General features: G+C 36.5%; 1 protein-coding gene across 2 annotated transcripts in view; it reads right to left on the reverse strand.

Annotated features, from left to right (window-relative positions):
- Positions 1-20779, reverse strand: part of SPOCK3 (SPARC (osteonectin), cwcv and kazal like domains proteoglycan 3) — a 299078-nt gene that overhangs the window by 126260 nt on the left and 152039 nt on the right. For both annotated transcript variants that reach the window (XM_053658095.1, XM_053658094.1), the window contains exon 4: positions 19645-19753. In XM_053658095.1, coding sequence (XP_053514070.1) covers positions 19645-19753 — 109 coding nt within the window. The remainder of the gene's footprint in view (positions 1-19644; positions 19754-20779) is intronic.

The raw sequence follows: 20779 nt of genomic DNA on the forward strand, positions 1-20779 counted from the left end.
CATTGAATTTTGGTGCTGCCCTCAGGCTTCGAATTTCATATTCAGATTGGGACCAACATACACCACTTTGCTCAGGCTCTCACCGCTTCCAGGTCTGTATCTCCTCAGCACAGCCACCCCTGGCTGCCTTATTTACACTTACGGCATCCTCTCCCTCCAGTTCAACAAATACTCTATCTCACACCTTTCCTTTTCTCCATAAAACTAGGTTTCTGTACCTTTAGCGTCTAGTAAAACCCATTCAACCAAGACTTGCTCACTAAGTATTTACTGAAGGAACAAATAGACTGGATTATTATGTCTAGTTTTAAGAGCTCAATCTAGCTATGAAATACTATGTGTTTTAAACACTGGTTTTACCACCTCTAGGATTTGCCAATTTTAGAAAACTCACATTTATTGAGGTATTCCAGACACTGAACATGTTATCTGATTATTTTTGTTTTATCAATTCTCTTATAAATTTAATTATAGATTAATATTGAGATTTAGCTGATTTTTATATGAGATGACTGTGATTCAGGAAGATGAAGCAGAATGCACAAGTTCATAGTTAATAAGAAGCAAAGAAAAAATAAAACCAGCATGGCTGGTGTAGCTCAGTGGATTGAGCATGGGCCTTCAAACCAAAGGATCGCAGTTCAATTCCCAGTCAGGGCACATGCCTGGGTTGCAGGCCAAGTCCCCCAGTGGGGGTCAAGTGAGAGGCAACCACACATTGATGTTTCTTTCCCTTTCTCCCTCCCTTCCTCTCTCTCTCTAAAAATAAATTAATTAATTTTAAAAAATTCAAACCAGTCTATATTTTTTACAATAAAATAATGTACCCAATAGTTATTCTCTATAATGGTTACTGTACTTAAATATAGATTATTTTGTTGTTTTCAGACATTTTACCCAAAACAGTATATGTTTTTATTAAATCTTTTTTTAATATTGGGTTTCTAATCTCTTTATAACCATGCTGTACTCAGTAGCATTATATAAGTTAGGGGTTGAGTCATTTGTTTTTAAAGGCTTTATTTTATGTGAAATAAATTGAGCTAACTCATATTTATTTATAGTTAATCTGTTATGAACATTTAGATAGAACACCAAATGTATAAAGAGTTATGAATGTCATGACTACTTTAAAATATTCATTATGATAATTTTAAATAGGGAGGAAAGGATTACTTATAAAAGTTCACAAGCATAACATTCCCTGATAAAACTGTATTTTTTCCAGTCCTTATAATGATTATCATTTTAAATTACAGAATTTCCAATATTATTTTTGTCTACTACTTTCAGAGTAATGTATCATGGATTGATTCTGAATACTCATGTTTTCAATTTCAGAATGCATATTTTCAAGGAGATTTGGAGGGTCTTGGTATCAGATAAGTCTGAATGAACATTCTAGAGTAAGTCATTTAAACCTAATTCTTCTTAAGTGATTGTTTCATTGATAGTGAAGCCAAAACCTGATAGTCTTTTTTTTTTTTTTTTTTGCCTCTGGAAATGTTCCATTAGTTGGGAAGGCTGCCAAAGCTCTCTTTTAAAAGGAAGGATGTAAAACAGATTTGAATCAGTATAGCATTACATCAATTTTCTCTCTCCTGGCAAAAATGCAAATGCATATATACAAAGATTTTAGATTCCTATTAGTAATACAAGCTCTTGACTCAAGTCTACTCATGATTCACAGTTATTGCTACAAATCTACTTAACTCTCCATTGACTCTGTTGAAACAAAGGACAAGTCTTCCATTATTGAGGAAGCACATATTGATCCAGGTTTTTTTATTTCGTCTACCACTAAGTACATCATAAGAATGTTTTCACTACCGCTGGACCAAGAACCACGTATGCAGTATTAGAAGCAGCAATTTCTCCAGTTAAGATATTTGAGCCCTGATAGCCCAAAAGTCTTACTTTTCCTTTCTACCTCCTTTTCTTTTTTATTAAATGTTAGCTGTAAGAACCTCTGGCATCTATCTCAACTGAGGAGTCCAGCCTAAGTCAGTACTGGGAAAGGACAAGCAGAGGTTTAGTCCAAGTAAGGAAAAAATAATAATTCAAAGCAATCAAAGCATGTCCACAGGAGTCAAATAGGAATAAGATTAAGAGAAGAGGGACAAGACTGGGTGTTGAGAATAACACATGAACGTAGTTATTCAGACACAGGATTAAGGTCAAAACTGGATAAACAAGATGGATAAATTTATGGCATGCTTCTGGTTTGGGGCTAGAGCCTCATAATATATCCAAAATATGGAATAAAAGAAAAACAACTAAAATTTTTGTATATGCACCATGCAATGAGCTCAGAATAATTCATTGTATATAAAGTATCACATATATAATCAGTTTAAAACAATAAAAAGATACGCAATGTAGGTGTAAAAAAAAGAGAGAAGGAAGCTCTGTTTAGTAGGAATGATCTCAAAATACCTTATTAAGTAAACACACATCGAGAAGTTCATAAGAAATTAAAGAAAAAAAGTAAAATAATAAAATACATCTGTTTATTTGTTAATAAAATCTTTCTGTAAATATTCAAAAGATATTACATCATCTGGAACATCATCTGATCCAGGAAAGAGTACTAGGTAGTATGAGACAAGTTGTATATAATTTAGTATATTTTAAATCTTAAAATGTGTGATTGCATCCTCATTCAAAAAACAAGAAATATCACAATCAGTTTTTAAAATACTATGTGCTAAGAACTATTATGACCTACTGATACTCCTTTAGAAAATAGGTGTTAAGGAAAAAAACTTTTACAATTTGAAACTTAGACTCACATGCATCTGCACACACTTTCTTTTCTTGTTTATGGTTAAGACTGAGGGAGCTTCAATTTTTCTGACACAGAACTCTCCCCTCACTTCTCATTCTCTCAAAGACTTTGATTCCCTTTCTCCTGCACCAAAACCCTCTCCTGCTTCACTGAATGCCCCATCAGTGCCAAACACTTTCTGGTAATAAGCTCAAATCCTAAAATAAAACAAATCAAAACAGTATTAGTAAAACAAAATAACTTGGTCTTTATTGTGACTCCCATCAGTTTTCTCCCAAAACATGTCTTCTATTTCCTTATTTTCACTCCCCTATTTTACTGTGAATCCCAATACAAAATTATTAAATTCAACGGTTATTTTCCTGTAATTATCTCAGTCAACCTCTCTACATAATGACACAGTCAACAATTTCCTCCATTTTTTAATCTTCACTCAAGGATACGATCATTGATTTTAGAGAGAGAAGAAGAGAAAGAGAGAGAGAAGCATCAATGTGATAGAGAAACATCTCTCACATTGCCTCCTGCAGGTGCCCCAATGGGGGATCAAACAGACAATGCAGGTATGTTCCCTGACTGAGGATCAAACCTGTACCTTTTTGGTGTATGAAAAACAATGCTCCTAGCCACTGAGCCACCCAGCCAGAGCAATTTCCTCCAGCTTAAAATCTCCCTTTTGGCTTTGGTTCACCATGGGCTGATTTTCTTCCTCCTTCATTAGTTGCTTCTTCTCAGTTTCCTTTGTAGACTCTTCCTCAGTGCCTACCTCTAAATACTGGAATTTCCCAGGGATCTACTCTCTTCTGTGTTTTCAGTCTCTCCCTCACCCATTTCCACAAATTTTAATATACTGGATATCTCATGGTCCTTTTAAAACTTAACATCTGTAAAATGGAGAGATTATTACATTATTGTAAAATTAGATGATTGCTCCTTTTCCCTTCCAGGCTTACCTGATTGTTTAAGTGGCATCACAGTTTGCCAACGTGGTTAATACAATACATTGGAAACTAACATTGATTGTTACCTCTCCTTCACTCTCCACGTACAATTAATCAGTGAGCCTTGTCGCTTCTGCTTTCAGAATATATCACTGATGCCCTACTTCTCTCCATCTATAACTGGTTACTATCCTAGTCCATGCCTTACTCTTCAATCCCTCTGTCCTCCCCTCCTCATAGATATTCTGCTCTTTCCTTCCTCAGGGCCTTTGCACATGCAGCTTCCTCTGCCTCGCTCTTCTTCCAGTACTTCACCCAAACCTCCGTTTAATCCTCTGTGTCATGACTTGATGAGAGGTCTAACAACTCTGTCAACTAAGATATCACACCAATTCCATCTGGATCGCTGTGATCTCAGACTGTATTTTTATATACCTGTTTTTTAATTTAAAAAGTCACATTAGATTTTAGCCTCCACAAAAGAAAAATGAATGTCTCTTAATCTACTAATGTATATAACATTCCTGGAAGTACCAGCATATTGCAGGTAGATAATAGCCAGACAGATAGATAGACTGATGGATGGATAAATAAATAAATACAGTAATGTCTTCTTTAGTCTTCCTCTATTACCATAACCAACAATTTGTTGACTGTGTCAAGAGCTCAATGCAGTGGAAGAAATCCCATGCTTTTAAATAAATTTTACTGATAATATAAAGCTGTCTTTTCATAATTAGATATTTTTCTTTCTTGTCATTTATGTGAAAAATTAATATACCTTTCCCATAGCACATATAAGAATAAAGACATTGAATGATGAACCCTACAGATGAATATAACTATTTTAGATTTACGCAAGTAAACAATTTAAAATCAATTCTAAATTTCACCAGTGGGAGAAGATACAGTTTGGACTCATGCTTACATTTCCATACATGACCTAGCTGAAATACACATTTCCAAATTGACAAAAAATGAGTAAAGAAGCAAAATGTAACACTCAAGCCATATATATTCTTACACATTTTAAGACCATGGTGTCCCTATATTTAGAGTGTCCATGTCTGTACTCAAATAATGTATTCCTAGGAACTAGGATAGTAGCCAGTTATTGATAAAGATAAGTGGCAATATCTGTGATTTATTTACCTGTCTTTCCCACATTCTTTCCTGAGGTAATTGTCCAATGAACTTAAATAGAGCCCTTGTTAATAAGGTAGAGCTATACAAATACATAATATGCATTTGCATTCTGATAAAGCAATCGTTAACTTACAGGATGTTCCATAGAGAATTGAGTTTATATTCCACAGAGTAAAACATAGCAATGGAATAATAGTAGGAAAGAGACCATTATAATGACTGTTATTCCAGTTTTGCCAGTTTCTGCTTTGTCATCTCAACTTGGTTATGATGCATGCATGACAAAGCACGGAACTGCATGAAACTAAAGCATATCATTCATTTTTCAAATACTTTTTATTTAAATGTACATTGTCTCTATGTGAAATTACATGGTTATATCTTTATTGAATCAATGCTGTTCAAAATCTATAGTTTATCAGTAATTTGGATTTCTCACAGTAACTAGCACCATGCCTTACACACAGTAGGTTCTTAATAAGTATATGCTGAGTTAAAAATATTTCCCCCATTTATTTAATATAGTCAAACAACAGGAAGAAAAGACCATGCATTACAGAAATGCTTACAATGCAGTAATGATTTCTCAGGGAATATCACAGAAAATCTATGAAATGGTACGTCTTTTCAGCAATATGCCAATCATATTCAATTGTATATAAAAAAGAATAATTCAGGCTAACTAAAGCAATTGTACATCTTCCTAGAAAATTATACTTCTTAATAAATCTAATACAACAAATCACTTAGATTTCTTTGTAATTATCATGTTCATGTATTCTGAATAATATAATCATCTTTTCCTTGCTAATTTACTAGATTAAAGAACAAGGTTATATGGGCTTTTCAGGACACATGAAGATCTAAGGGAGATGGGTCCCTGAGGTCTAAAATATTGGAAGCAACAGAACACATAGACCTTTTAATGGATGTAGATAAAGAAGATTTTCCTAAATCAGTATTTCCCTTCTGTGCCACACAATGCCCACTACAGAAATGAGTCACTAAAATAATTTTTATAAAATTTACTACTTCACCATCCTCTGATAACACCCTTCTACAAACATTAGAAAAGAAATCTCAGGGAGAAAAATTCAAGTATTTAATCTGATTAACTATATAGTTTGATTCCAACACAAAATTGCTCTCCATCCCTCCTGTAGCTCTACAATAAACAGCTTCCGAACTGGTCAAACATCACTATTGAATATGCAAGTGAAACGCATTTTGTATTAAATTTATTACAATACACTGTGAAGTTTGTCTTATTCATCATCTGTTGCTAGTCTCCTTTTAAAAAAATTCTTGGATCAATAGGATACACGTTTCAGAGTTATACTTAGCTCAATATGAGGGTAAATTTCTGGTTGTTACAACAGCAGAAACTAGATGAACAGAGACAATGTAAAAGAATTAGTTCCCAAAGTACACAGATGGCCTAGATATGGAACATTCCTCTCTATTATAAGAGCATACACAACCATGGTTTCTTCCTGTTTAGCCATTTTATCATTTTTATATTTCTAACTTTAAATTATGAAATGTGTATGATAGTAAAAGTTTTGTTTTTAAAAAAACCTCAGCCCATTTTCTCACTTGGTTGCTTAGGATGGTTTGAAACCAAGGGACTAAGAAATCTCTCATGATGAGAATTCAACATGGAAAAAATCATCAGAGTGGGAATGCCCTTCCAAAATGCTGGCAATCATGAGCTTGCAATAATTTAGCCTTAGTCTGACCCAGAGAGGTGGTAACATTAGATTTTCAAGCCCACCACTTTGGAAATGTGAAGGTTACAATGGAGACTTGCATCTGGGTCAACCCCCCTTGTGAAAACTCCATGACACTCCACTGTGTTACACAGCTGCTTTTAAAAAAATGCCCACCCGTCCATATGTACTCATTTTTCTGTTTTTAGAAAACATTCAGAATTTGATGTTGTGCTCAATATCAGAATTTCATAAATGAAAAATCACCTACAACAATTGCATCCCTTGGAAACCATTCCATAAAGCTATGAAGTTTTATATGGTCCATAAATGTAAAATAATCATGATCACAGTTTCTGGCCCTCAGACTAACCCAAGACTTACATAATTTGGTGAAAAGGCAGACAATTTTATTCTCATGTTGAAAAGAATGTAAAGACCAATTCTTAGATTGAGAGTGACTTATTCTATGAAGCTAACTGGGAAAAGGAGGTATTTCTCCTCTATCAATGGAAACTTTTAATTTTATAAACACCAGAATATAAAAAAAGGTCTATCATAGTTTAGTACATTCATGCAAAATAAATGGATAAAGGTTAAGCTGACATTATATTCCCTTTCCCTTGGCTCTAAAATTTAACATATCTTTCTCCTTTGTTCACCAGTGCTTCCAAATATATGGAATTTTGAATCACAGAGAGAATCTGAAAATGAAGTAATTTCACTTCAAAATTAATTTCTCCAAACTTCCCAAATTTATAAAACTATTCAGGAAGCAAAACATCTCAAAGTGAAACTTTTACCATGTTTACTTGCTCAAGAATTTCTTTTTCTTTCTCATAGTTCACACAATACCTTTTGGCCATAGAGAAGATGTGGTACCTAAGTGACAGAAAAGGACATACCATATCCAGATGAGGTCCCTAGTAGATAAGTTCTTCAAAGTTCTTATCTAGCACCCTATTTTTTAACTAATATAAAACTTGATAATTACTATAACTCCATCACATACATCTGTGATTTTCCACCATGAAAGCCACTCTTATATCTTCCTGATCGTCGTCCATTTAGTATAACAAGCTTATTTTTTTCACATAATAGGCCAATGATGCTGTTCCTTGAATGACCTTTCACACAGTAACTCAGGCAACCAAGTTTCTTATGTGTTGGGGCTCTACTGCGACCTTTTTCTCAGAATGATTTGCTGATAGCCTATGAGTAGAGAGGAGGTGGTCACACCGTTTGTTAGCCACCTGGTCTCTGGACTGACAGACATTACTTCCACTCTGGTTTGATGCCCAAATTCTGGTCATATTATCTCCCAAAGAATTCACAACTATTCTGAAGAGCTGCTGACAACTGTAGCGCCTGGCCTGGCAGCAACAAGTCAGTTACGGAACGGAAGCAGAGTTCGTCAGTGGCTCTGCATTAGTTACAACTGCACCACCTGCGAGCCGAGTATTGGCAGGCAGACAATAGTATTTCTGCATAATGGACTTTAAGGGCTGGAGCATATTAATTTTTTAACTTTGTAGAAAGCCTTCGTTCTGTAGCTGACTAATGTAGAAAAATAATTAAGATATGTAGAGTCATGTGCTGCTGTATTTAAGTGAATGATCTTTCTTTCCCTTGACTTGCTTTATTTTATTTAATTACTTTTGACTCAAAATACTTTAAAAACAATTTTAGTGTTGGGCCTATTTAGGGTCAAAATATGGAACTCAATTCTTATTTAATGCGCTATTCATGCTGTGGTTTTCAATATGTAATTTCTATCCATTCATATTCACCTTGCACATTTTTCATGTTTCGGCATGTTACAACGTGGAGCAAATGGCTGGTATCACACCACCACCACTCACTACACAATCCATCCACTATTAAGGACACACTCACACACTTATTCTTGGAACTGAAATGAAATTATTAAGACTTAATACCAAAATTCTAAATTACGCTTTATTTTCCTGGAGCAGTTCAAGGTCCACAGAAAAAATTAAGAGGAGAGTAGAGACTTCCCACATGGTCCGGCCCCCAAACGTGGGTAGCCTCCTCCGTATTCAATAACTCCCATCACAAAGGTACATGGTTACTGATGATGAACTTACCTTGACACTCACAGTCACCCAAAGTCAATAGTTTACATTATGGTTCACTTTGGGGCTGTGCACTCTGAGGACATAAACAAATGTACAATGACGTGTATCCACCAATGGCAACATACAGAATCATTCCACCGTCCTAAAAATCCTCTGTGCTGCACTTAATTATCACCTTACCCCTGCCCCCAGTGCCTGCGACCCCTGGTCTTTATATTGTTTCCATAGTTTGCCTTTTTCAGAATGTACATAGTTGGAATCATATATTAAATCACCTTCCTTTTTTTACTCTTTTCTCTTGCTGAATAAAAGTATGAATATTTATCATGTTTAAAAGAAACTACCAAAATTTCTTCCAAGGTGGCGGTGCCGTTTTGTATTTTCCCCAGCAGCGTGTGAGGTAGCTGATGCTTCACATCCTCCCCGGCATCCAACATTGCCCGTGTTCCGGATTTTGGCCAATCTAATGGGTGTGTAGTGTCACATTGTTGCTATAATTTGCATTTCCCTGATGACATGTGACATGGAACATCTTTTCATATACTTGTTTGCCACCAATATATCTTCTTTGGTGAGGTATCTATTAGGGTCTTCAGTACATTTTTAAATCAGGTTGTTTGTCCTGTTAGTATTAAGTTTTAAGAGTTTTGAGTAGATTTTGAGTGATGCTGTTTAATCAATTGCATGCCTGCTTCCTTGCTATTTTCCCCTTAAGCAGTGGTCTCTTACATTTTTCCCTAACACATAAAACACATCACTCCCTTCCCATTCTAAACTGACAAAATCAAATGACTTATTTTACTTGAAATGTAGAGCAATCTTACATTTTATCTCTCATAATTATGACAGGAGTCAACCAGTTCTTACAGATACTGTATCAACTACAACTCAACAAATCAACCTGTAGCTGGTAAACATATACCATATTTTTCAGACTATAAGACACACTTCCCCTCCCAATGTTGGGCAGAATAATGGTTGTTAATGCTGCTGTTGGGTTCTGTTTACACTTATATTGGTGAAATATTATGTTATTTATGTTATTAAATATATTACCACATTTTTTGCTTCATTTTTTTTCCTATTTTCCTTCTCTAAAACCTAGGTGTGTGTTACGATCTGAAAAAATACAGTAAATAGCTATCATATAGGTAGATAAAAGTGTTGGTAATATTCTATGGGCATAATGATAAAGGAGAATTTAATTCTACCTTGGGCTAGAAGGCTTGTGAGAAAAGCTGAATAGAGATGTCTCAATAATTAATGTTTATTGAATGCTTACATTGTGCAAAGTGCTTTACACAAATTATGTCTTTAATTCTTATAAAAACAGAGGGAGACAGATAGTATAATTATCATCTCTATCGTATAAACAAGAAAACCGAGTCTTGGGGAGTTTAATATGCCCAAAGTAATTTTGCTACCCAGAAATGGAGACAGATTTCAAAGCCAGCCAGACTAGCATCGAATTACATACCATTAAGCATTATGCTAAAAGCCTCTTCAGAAATGGAGTATTTGCCAGCAGAAAAAGAAAATAAATGGGCAGAACATTTCACTAGGAAAAATATCAGACATAACAAAGTTTATGATTATAAAAAACACAACATATTCAGGAGAAAAAAAGTACTAGGTAGCCCTTACACTATGCCTACTACGGATCAGATACTGTTCTAAATGTTTTTGTGTATTAACTCATTAATCCATAAAACAACAGCATCAGAAAATACTTTTTTCCACCATTTCTACTTTACAGAGGAAGAAACAGAAGCACAGACAGTTGAAATATCATGCCCAAGACACACAGCTAAGGATAGTAGAACTGGGTCACAAAGCTAGGCAAAGCTGGCTCTGCATTCACGGCACACAGTAAGTTTCTGGCAGTAATGGGCTGCAATGTGCCACAGGGGAAAGCCACAGGTCAGGCTGCAGAGCTACAGGGGTCCGCTTATAAGGGGCTATGCTAAGCATATTGGACTTGAAACAACGGGTCCCTGATTTTCCACAGGAGTGGGGATGATACCACAATAATGATAAGATGTGCTTGCTGTGCACTTAACAAATAAAGTCAATGTTGTCTTAAATTTTGTATTTGAGAAACATAATATGTTTGTGTAAGTGGAATACAGAACATGAACTTGACCAAATCAAAATTGAAACTGATCTAGATGTACATTCTAGTGAATTTAATTTTCTCTTTACGAGCAGTTCTCCAGTAGCTAAGGATTTACTCTCTTGAGAGTGATATCAGATAAAAGAAAAATCATAAGACTTACATGTTCAACAAGAAAGACTGGGTTAAAATGTGCTGAGAAACAGTATATTGGGCAATGTTTATCCATGTTTTTACAAAGGAATGTAAGATTGTTGTAAAATGAGTTATCTCTAAAATGCTTAGAAGAATCTCTCATTTATATAACATGCTTTATAAATGTTAAATAATATTTTAAAAGACATAATTTTAACACACTTAATAATCACGAGAACAAATTCTGAAACCTCAATGACCAAGTTCAATGTCCAAGTCTCCCACCTGAGCAAATCATGTAAGTTATGTGTCTCAGTTTTTATCATTATAAATATGTGTAATATTTATAATGCACATATTTATTGCACATATTATGTGCAAACTGTAACCCACTTTACCTAATATCATTGTTGTCAGATTAAGTATTATGTATATACGAGGTGTGTCCAGAATGTATCCAGCCATGTAATATGAAAAAGAGGTATTTATTGAAGAATATACGACATGCAAGAAGCATTGTACATAGGACAATGATGGCTCAGTCCCCATCAAAGTAGACACCTTGGGACCTCACAAAGTTCTCCCAACTGCCATTGGCTACTCTGTCATATTTTCCTGAATCTCATCGACGGTCTGAAATACCCTCTCTTTCAACAGTAGTTTTAGTTTTGGGTAAAGCCAGAAGTTGTAGGGCACCAAATCTGGGCTGTAGGAGGGCTGAGTCACCAGGGTGATTTGATGTTTCCCCAAAAAACTCTGCACTAGATGTGATGCATGAGTTGGCATGCTGTCCTGATAAAGCTATTAATCACCAGTTGCCCACAGCTGTGGCCTTCTGAATCATACAAATAGTTTCTTTGGAGGAATGTTCAAGCTTAATTCAAAATTTGATGCAGATTCATTGCTCTACTCACCTAGTCATTTTGAATGTGGCAGCCACACAGTACACGTGCTCACTCAGTGGCATCTACTGCCCCCACCAACTAGAACAGTGAAGTCATCATTGTTCACACAATTGCATTCCAGTCCACTCTCCTTTGCTGCCCAGTTACATCAATGGCATGCAAACCATTCTTGTTATATTAACAATGGCTGGACTTTTTCCAGACAGACCTCATATATGCATTGTATATATAAACATTTTATATATACTAATAAATATACAAATATACAATGCTTTAAAGAGCTCCAGACATAAATAAAACACTATGTAGTTATTACCCATGTTTAAAAACAGATAAAATACCATATTTTCAACTATAAGATGCACCCTTTACCCCCCAAATTTGGGGGGGAATAATGATTGTTAACGCTGCTGTTAAGTTCTGTTTACATTTACATTGGTGAAATACTATGTTATTTACATTATTAAATATTTTACCACATTTTTTGCTTTAAATTTTTTTTTCTATTTTTCTCCTCTAAAACCTAGGTGCATCTTATGGTCTGAAAAATACAGTAATGTTATAATAATCACCACCCAAAGTACTATGACCCATTTTTAAATGCAATTGACATTAAAAAGTAACTAAACTATGGACTTTGGGTGATAATGATGGGGCAATGTAACTTTTCAAATATAACAAATGTATCACTCTGGTGGGGATTGTTGATAATGAGGAGGTTATGCACAGGCAGGTGCAGAGGTTATGTGGGAAATAAATTATCTACACTTTCTGTTCAATTTTGCTGTAAAACTGTGTTTGCTCTGTTATGAAGTCTATTTTTAAAAAAAGCATTCTAGATCCACTACATACTAACCAAATGAGAGTTACGGAGATCTAGATATTTATAAATATAAACATCTCATCATAAACAGGATTAAAATTCATTTATAGTTATAAGAAGTAATGTGGGCACAAAAATGATGGCCCTGATTTTAAACCCTAACTATGACCTGTATGTCCATCTACCTGGTGTCTTTCTCCGTAACAAATCTCAGACACTATCCAGGACATGTCTGGCTTCAGCTTTTGTTTCTTTAAAATAAACATAATGATCTTGAATGTAAAGCTAATATTATGGTTGCTGTAAAAAACTAAATCAATTTAAGGCACTTAGTAAAAGCTTCGCATGTATTAAATATGCAATAAACTGCCCTAAGGGCAACTTCAATGTATTCATATAACATAGAGATGAAATCTTACATTAAGTGTAAGGAACATTTTAACAGTTATAAATGAAAGTCAGTTTAACAAATGTTTTTTGCACTCTACTATAACTCAGTCTGTATGACTGAATCTTTCCATAATAAATATTTCAATATCACAGCAATAGAAATATAAATACCATAGTCATTTATTTAATTTTATATAAAGAAATTTAATCTTTTGAATATGGTCATTAAAATATGAATTCTAAAAGTACATCATTAAATTAGGACTCACTTTTTGATACCTATTGTCATGAGTAGCATTTAAAATTGCCTTTATTATCTTTTTATATAATGTCTCTTTAGGTGGTCAAAAGCAAATCCCTTATTGACTTTTTTTCAACCTTTTGTGTAAATAGAGCAGAAATCAACATGGCTAGTTTTGTCCTACCTGCAAATTCTTCAACCTTACTTTGTTTTATTATTCTAAACCTTTAAAAAAAAAACTATCAGCAGTATTGATTGGTGCCCAAAACACTGATCTAGAAATAGCATTAATTATCTGCAGCTGCATAGGCAGCAAAGGCTTAAAATACAGGGCTTCTCACTCACAATACACAAAAACAATGAACAAAAAAAATGATCAGCTATAGTAAGCATCTCTGAAATTTTCCCCAGGGCAACAATATGAAAATGTGGGTCATGCCTGAATAGACACTTCTCCAAGGGGGACATACAGATGATGGCCAATAAACATATGAAAAGACGCTCAGTGTCACCAGTCATCAGAGAGATTCAAATTAAAAATCACAATGAGATATCACCTTACACCTGTCAGAATGGCCATCATCAATAAATCCCCAAATAGCAAGGGCTGGAGAGGACACGGAGCAAAGGGAACCCTCACTCACTGTTCTGAGAACCTCTATGGAAAATAGTTCGGAGGTTTCTCAACAAATTAAAAATGGGTTGGTTTTATAATCCAGAAATTCCACTTCAAGATTTAGCTTAAGAAACCCAAAATACTAATTCAGAAGACTATATGCATCTCTATGTTCATTGTAGCCTTAACCTACAACAGCCAAGCTATGGGAACAAACCAAATGGCCATTAATAGATGAGTGGATAAAAAGCTGTGTACATATATACAATGAAATATTATTGGGCCATGAAGGGGGGAGGAGGATAACAGGGGAAAGCAGGGGAAGGGTCAAGGCAAAGAACATGTGTAACGGACCCATGGACAAGGGCAATGGGCAGGGGGAGGATCGAGGGTGGGAGGTGGGCAGGGCAGGGGAGAGTAATGGGGAAAATGGGGACCACTGTAATGAAACAGCAATAAAAATTTTTTAAATGAAATCTTACCATTTGCAACAGCATGGATGGACCTAGTGGGTATTAGGCTCAGTGAATTAAGTCAGTCAAAAAAAACAAATACAATATAATTTCACTGATATGTGTAATCTAAAGAACAATATAAGTGAACAAACAAAAATGGAACAAAGTCATAGACATAGAGAACAAACTAGTGGTTGCCAGAAGGGAGGAGGTTGTAGGGCTGGGTCAGAAAGGTGAAGGGGTTGAGAAGTAGGGATTGGTAGTTACAAACCAGTCAGTCACAGGGATGTAAGTAAAGCATAGGAAGTATACTCAGTAGCATTGGGATAACTACGAATGTTGGGGTACTGGAACTATAAAGGCGGATGCTACATAAAGTATATGACTGTCCAACCACTAAGCTGTACACCAAAACCAATACAAAATAAAATTAAAGGGGAAAAATGGGTCATGTTCAAAGCCATTATATATTTTGTATTAAAGCATCTAAATTATTAGTTATGTTACCATTTTGGAAAATGTGTTATATTCAAGTTCTTTGTCATTGTTCATAAAAATTGTTTGGTTTTTACTGGTGATGGCAATTATAACAGAAAGCCAGAACAAGAACATGGATATTATGCTTGTCTGGGGCCAATTCTTCACAGAAGAAAAACATTAGAAGACTAACATCCAAATATATGACCTTGAAAATCACATTTGGATAGTTTACACAATCCTCTGTATTGGCTATCGTTGTCAAAGCTAGTGTAAAACACATAATGAGCCTCCAAATTAGGCTGTTTCTTTGATTTCAGAAGACAATTACAATCACGCACCACATAACAACATTTCAATCAAGAATGCACCACATATACAAAGACTATAATGGAGGTGACACATCATAGTTGTCCTAATATCCCAGCACTACACATTACTTTTTTTGGCAGTCTCCGTCTGCCTGTACTAATGCCATCAGTCAGAGATGCCTCGGTGTAGTCAGTCCCCTGGGCCAGACATCTCTCCTTCCTAAACTAGTATGAGAACTGAACTGACCCTCGTAGTTCTTATTAGGATGACAAAAATGCCTCATAACCATGACAGCGCAAGTCTAAGGCACTGTCTGCATTGGGGATGAGGTCAGGGGAATAGGGTACCAACCAGGAATCACTCTTTACTGGTCAGTTTAAAACATGAGAGTAAAGGAATGCATCAAAAACCTGTGATACATTTACACAATGGGATACGACGCAGCAGAAAGAAGGAGCTCCTGCCCTTTATGACAGCACGGATGGACCTGGAGAGCACTGTGCCAAGTGAAATAAGCCAGGTGGTATAAGACAAATACCCTATGACTTCACCCATAAGTGGAACCTATTTAACAAAGCAAGCAAGCAAAATGTAACCAGAGACATTGAAATTAAGAACAAACTGATAGTAATCACAGGGGAGGTGGGAGGGAATAATGGAGGGAAAGGGGGAAAGGGTTTTCAGGAACATCTGTAAAGGACACATGGACAAAACAAAGGAGGGTGGAATCAGGGGTGGGAGCTGGGGATGGCTGGGGTGGGAGGGAGTGTCGAGGGGGAAATGGAGACAACTGTACTTGAACAACAACAGCAAAAAAAGTTAAAAATAAAAAAAAACATAAGAGTGGAGATTTAAAGTACCGGAAGATAAAAAAAGAAGTGGCTCAAATGGTCAGTTATCAAAATCAACCGAAAAGAAGCCTCAGCGGGTGCTGGTGGCCAGGCCCTTAACCTAGTTGTGTGGCTGGTAATGTGTTTATTGTAGATAGCCTTCCCTGAAGCGGGACAATCAAATCTTAAATCAGGCCCTTGCATTGCAAAAAAAAAAAAAAAAAAAGAGAGAGAGAGAGAGAGAGAGAAGAAGACAACTGCCGAGCTTCCACTGCAACTGCTGACTTTCTTTGTAGTGCTGCTGGTGTAGGCAGACCTACTGTGCTCCCAGGGCACAAAAGCAGAGCACACAGAATGACAGTAGTACAGTGTATCAGCCAGGTTTGCATAAGTGCACTCCCTGATGTTCCTATGTAAGTGAAATCACCGAAGGATGACATTTCTCAGAATGGAATCCCATCATTAAGCACAGATGACTATATTGTTATTTAAAGCACAAAGTGAGGAAATATTTAGCATTTTTTTACTTATTTACAAATCTAAGGCAAGGATCTACCAGTTTCCTTCAATCAGTTGTTATGAACTCACCTCTCTCTCATATTTTCATATCCCCCTCTCCCTTTTTTTCCTGGCAATGATTTATTATTTGTTCAATCAGTGAATTCATTTTAAAGTATTTGTGGATCGACTCACACCCTTCTCGGACCATCTTTAACAAATAAGCACAAGGCACATGAAAAACAATTTTTAGATTTATATTATCTATACTAACCAGTTCCATTGATCCTATTACTTATTTTCAGTGTTCTACAAATAGCTATCTTTAATATGCTCTTCACAGAAAATATGTACTAGTTAGCATGTCAAGTTCTAAGGATAAGGAGGTTAATAAGACACAGACATCACAAAACTTCCAGACAACTGAAGGAGATCAATGTCATACAATCTATTCCCCATGAAGTGAGGATTACAAAATGCACAGTTCAAGGTAATGAAGGAGTAGCTGGGAGTCGGGGGTAGACCTAAACGACCTTGCTGAAAACCAGGATTCCCCCTACGGAGGCAAAGGGCTAGTCCCACTTCTTTTCCCTTTTATGAAACCAACGAAACCCAAAACGGCTGTTCCTCCGATGAGAAAAGTAGAAATTTCTGATCTGAACTATGCAAACACCCAAAATTTATTAAGCCCTTCTTCTGTTTTCTGTTCCCTGTCTCCCAAATACAGACAAACCCCCAAATTTAAGAACTACATAACATAACAGCCACCTTCGTTGATCAAACTGCTTGGCAAAACCCTCCTTCCACAAGTGTTGTATCAACATTCATCTAAGTACTGACATCCTCGAAGCAAGTAAGACGTATCAAATATTAATCTTAATATCAATTCTTTAAAAACTTGTTACTTATTTATTGAATGTAGTGCTTGTCAAGTATAAGCTGTAAGATAGCGTCTATCAGAAACAGTGAGACTAAACTCGGTTTTCATAAAAACACTTTGAAGTCTACACAGGAAACACAGCTGTCTCCACCGCAGCCCCAGCCCACTGTCAACACCAAAGGCAAAGCTGGAGGCGATTCTCCATTTAGGACGCTTTGCCTTATACAAAGAAAACACTTTAGCTTTTGGTTTCAGAGAGTCATTACCTTGTTAAGAAAGTTTCTTCTTGTCCAAACTTAAGTCTTTGTTAAATAATAAGTTAGAGAAGCGGTGAGCCAGCACATTTTTAAAAAGCTCCAACTTTGATGTTAGCAAATATAGACTGGAATCGGTGCTCTGTAGTTCTGTAATCTCAAACTGTAGTTCTCGGGAACTGGAGCCTCTCCTGGCTTTGGTGTGCAGCAATTGTGGGAAGGAGAGTGTCTCTCTGCCCCCGCATGATACAGTAATAACTGTGAGGTCTTCAGTTGCTCTTTAACTTGGGCCCAAGAGCCCAGAGGTGAAATGGCAAATGAGACTAATCAAATGGCAACTAGGTAGTTGGAAACCTTTCCCTGGGCCTCTGACACTTGCAATAAAACAGTGTTTCCTTTGTATGAAAGGAATGACCTCGTCTCTACAGTTTAGGTGAGGGAGTATGCAGGAATTCATGCCAACACAATCCTCCCACATTGATTTTTCAAACAAAAACCCACTCCCCACCCATTCTTCAAGACATCCCTTCACATACTACTATTTTAAATGTTGGGTGGTTGATTAATGAATAGAAATTTCAAGATACTCAGAAGCTTTTTGGAACCCTAAGGAAATAAATAGAAAAATAAAATTCTGGCCCAAAGTTTTGTTACCCCTTTGCAAAACCAAGAGAGAGGTCATGGTTGAGTGGGGATACGTTACTGAAAACTCTGCCTCATCCTTCTGGGCCTTCCTAGAGTATGCTGACTTTATAGCAATGCTATTTCTAAGAGGCCTTTTACACTTGACCTGCCCAAACTCTCATCTCCCTCTCCCTCTCTCTTGCAAGTACATCACTGCTATGCCTTGATGTGATCATTTGTTCTAGGCCAACTCATTTTCAAACCCTCTATCTTGGTGGCATTGGCTTGCCTTGGTACTTGAAATCTGCCACTTATAGATTTGGAATTATGGAAAAAAGACTTCTAATCCACTCAGCATGTAATCGGGGGTTTTATACATATATGGCTTTACCTCAATAAGGAATATCAAAAACCCAACATCTGCTGTTTTCTAGATATGCTACTTATGTTTATTCTCTAATGTTCTTACTCTCTGTCTGTTGGTGTGTCTGAATAACAGAATTTAGATGTAAGTGCACCAAAGCCAAAATCCTATTAGCCCCTGAACATACCCAAACAGAGAAACCCCCACGCTCATGTGATAAAAAGCACAACATGAATTAAGTCCTCTATCACAGAAAAAAGAAATACTCCTAAAGAGAATTCCTTTAAAAGTAATAAAGGGGAGGAATACACCTACGTACTTCAGTCAGTTACCCAGTGATTTCGCCTTTGGTTGGTGGCAACTTCCAATTCTTAAGGCTCAGCACCAGACTTCACAGGCTATTTCTAAATCGTGCATCCTTCTCAAAATAGAGCCTATCTTACAGAAGCAGCGATGATCATTATAAAAGATATTTAAAACCCGTTCTTGTCCGCTGCTGCCAATTTGGTGCCAGCCCCCAGGGGATGGATTTCAAGGACTCCGCCAGGACGAGCGAGTGCTTCCATAAATGAAAGTGCCTTGAAGTGTTCCAGGCCTGTATCTCTATTTTGTGATTTTTCAACTTTTTTATCAATATCAGCCACTCATTTTTTTGCCTTTTACCTTTGTTTCCAATTCTCCCCTGAGGGAAATAGAATGTTTGAATGGGCATAAGCAAAAACACTTAGAGGGTAGCAAAACCATAAAAATGGATCTGTGCCTTAAACTTGCAAAAGCATAAGTGTGCAAACATAGCACCTAATCCAACCTTCTCCTGATCCTTTCTATTTAACAGCATATGCCCAAATTCTATAACCCACAGTAAATCTGACTGATGACGTTTCACCCCGGTGAATCATAATTGTATTAAGCAAGGTTCTGAAGCTGATTCAATAAAACTCTGGATTCACCCTTAGCAGACAGAGCCAAATATTTATACTCTAAAGTTATTAGTGGAATAAGGGGTCCTGTTCGATCAGTGGGACTTAACGTGATGACGTTTACCTGTGTGTAAGCCTCCGGTGACTGATGCAGACTGCAGTGCGAGAGTCTTGAGCAAGGCATACTTTATGGCGACTGCATTTCATCTTTAAGCATGGATCTTTAGCTGGATCTAAAACGAGAGAGAGAAATTTGTACATAAATTATTAAAATGAGTTTGTTAGAGGTCCCTAATCCCAGCAAACACAATTTGATCCAGGAATTTATATAGCATTTAGCTGTAAACTGTCTTCACGTTCTTTGATGAAGTGATACTGTGGTGTCTATCCACCAAACTCAGAGTGAAGAGAGAGTTACACTTCAGTCTCACCTCTTCTACTCAGAAAGGAAAATGTACCTGCCCCTATGACCAAACAATGTGTGATCGAGACAGGAATTTTAACACCAAAATGTCCTACAGCCGCCACTGTCTCCTAAGTAGTAAAGGTGGAAACATAAAGTTGGGGTGTGTGGCTGTTATACTTCTGTCAGTGGGGAATCGTAGCTTCCACTTTCCTTAGGGGAATGCACCTGAGTAGAGGAAATGATGAGACTCAGGAAGAGGTCACTGGGCATTTATGAGATTTTGGATGTCCACGAAAAGTCTGCTGCCATCCTTGGGGGGCTGGCTGAGTGTATCGCAGTAAGAACGAGGATGCTGCATTTTAACTGCTCAATTGTGTGTGCCTGGGGTTTGAACTGCCCTTTATCCAAAAACAAACATCTGTCTCAGTGGCTGCCGACACAAAGACCGCGTGATATTTTAAATAACAGTTTTATTGAGATATAATTCACATCCTACGCAATTCACCATTTTTAATTGTTCAAAATTCACTGATTTTTAGTATATTTGCAGTTGTAGAACTATTATCATAATCAACTTAGAACATTTTTACACCTTAAAAAATACCCATATCCTTTTGTTATCACCCCGCTGTCTCCCACCCCCTCAACAACAACCAATACAAGGTACTCACTGGTCTAATTTCTGTCTCTACAGAGTTGCCTATTCTGAACATTTCACCTAAATGGAGTCATGCAATACACGGTCTTTTACGGCTGGTCTCCTTCATTTGGAACAATGTTTTCTTTCAAGGCCAGATCCTGTTGCTGCAAACATCACTACTCTATTCTTTCCCATTCCTGAACATCATCCCAC

This window comes from Artibeus jamaicensis, unplaced genomic scaffold (genome assembly GCF_021234435.1).
Source record: "Artibeus jamaicensis isolate MK-2021 breed Jamaican fruit bat unplaced genomic scaffold, CSHL_Jam_final scaffold_537, whole genome shotgun sequence".
Lineage (NCBI taxonomy): Eukaryota > Metazoa > Chordata > Mammalia > Chiroptera > Phyllostomidae > Artibeus > Artibeus jamaicensis.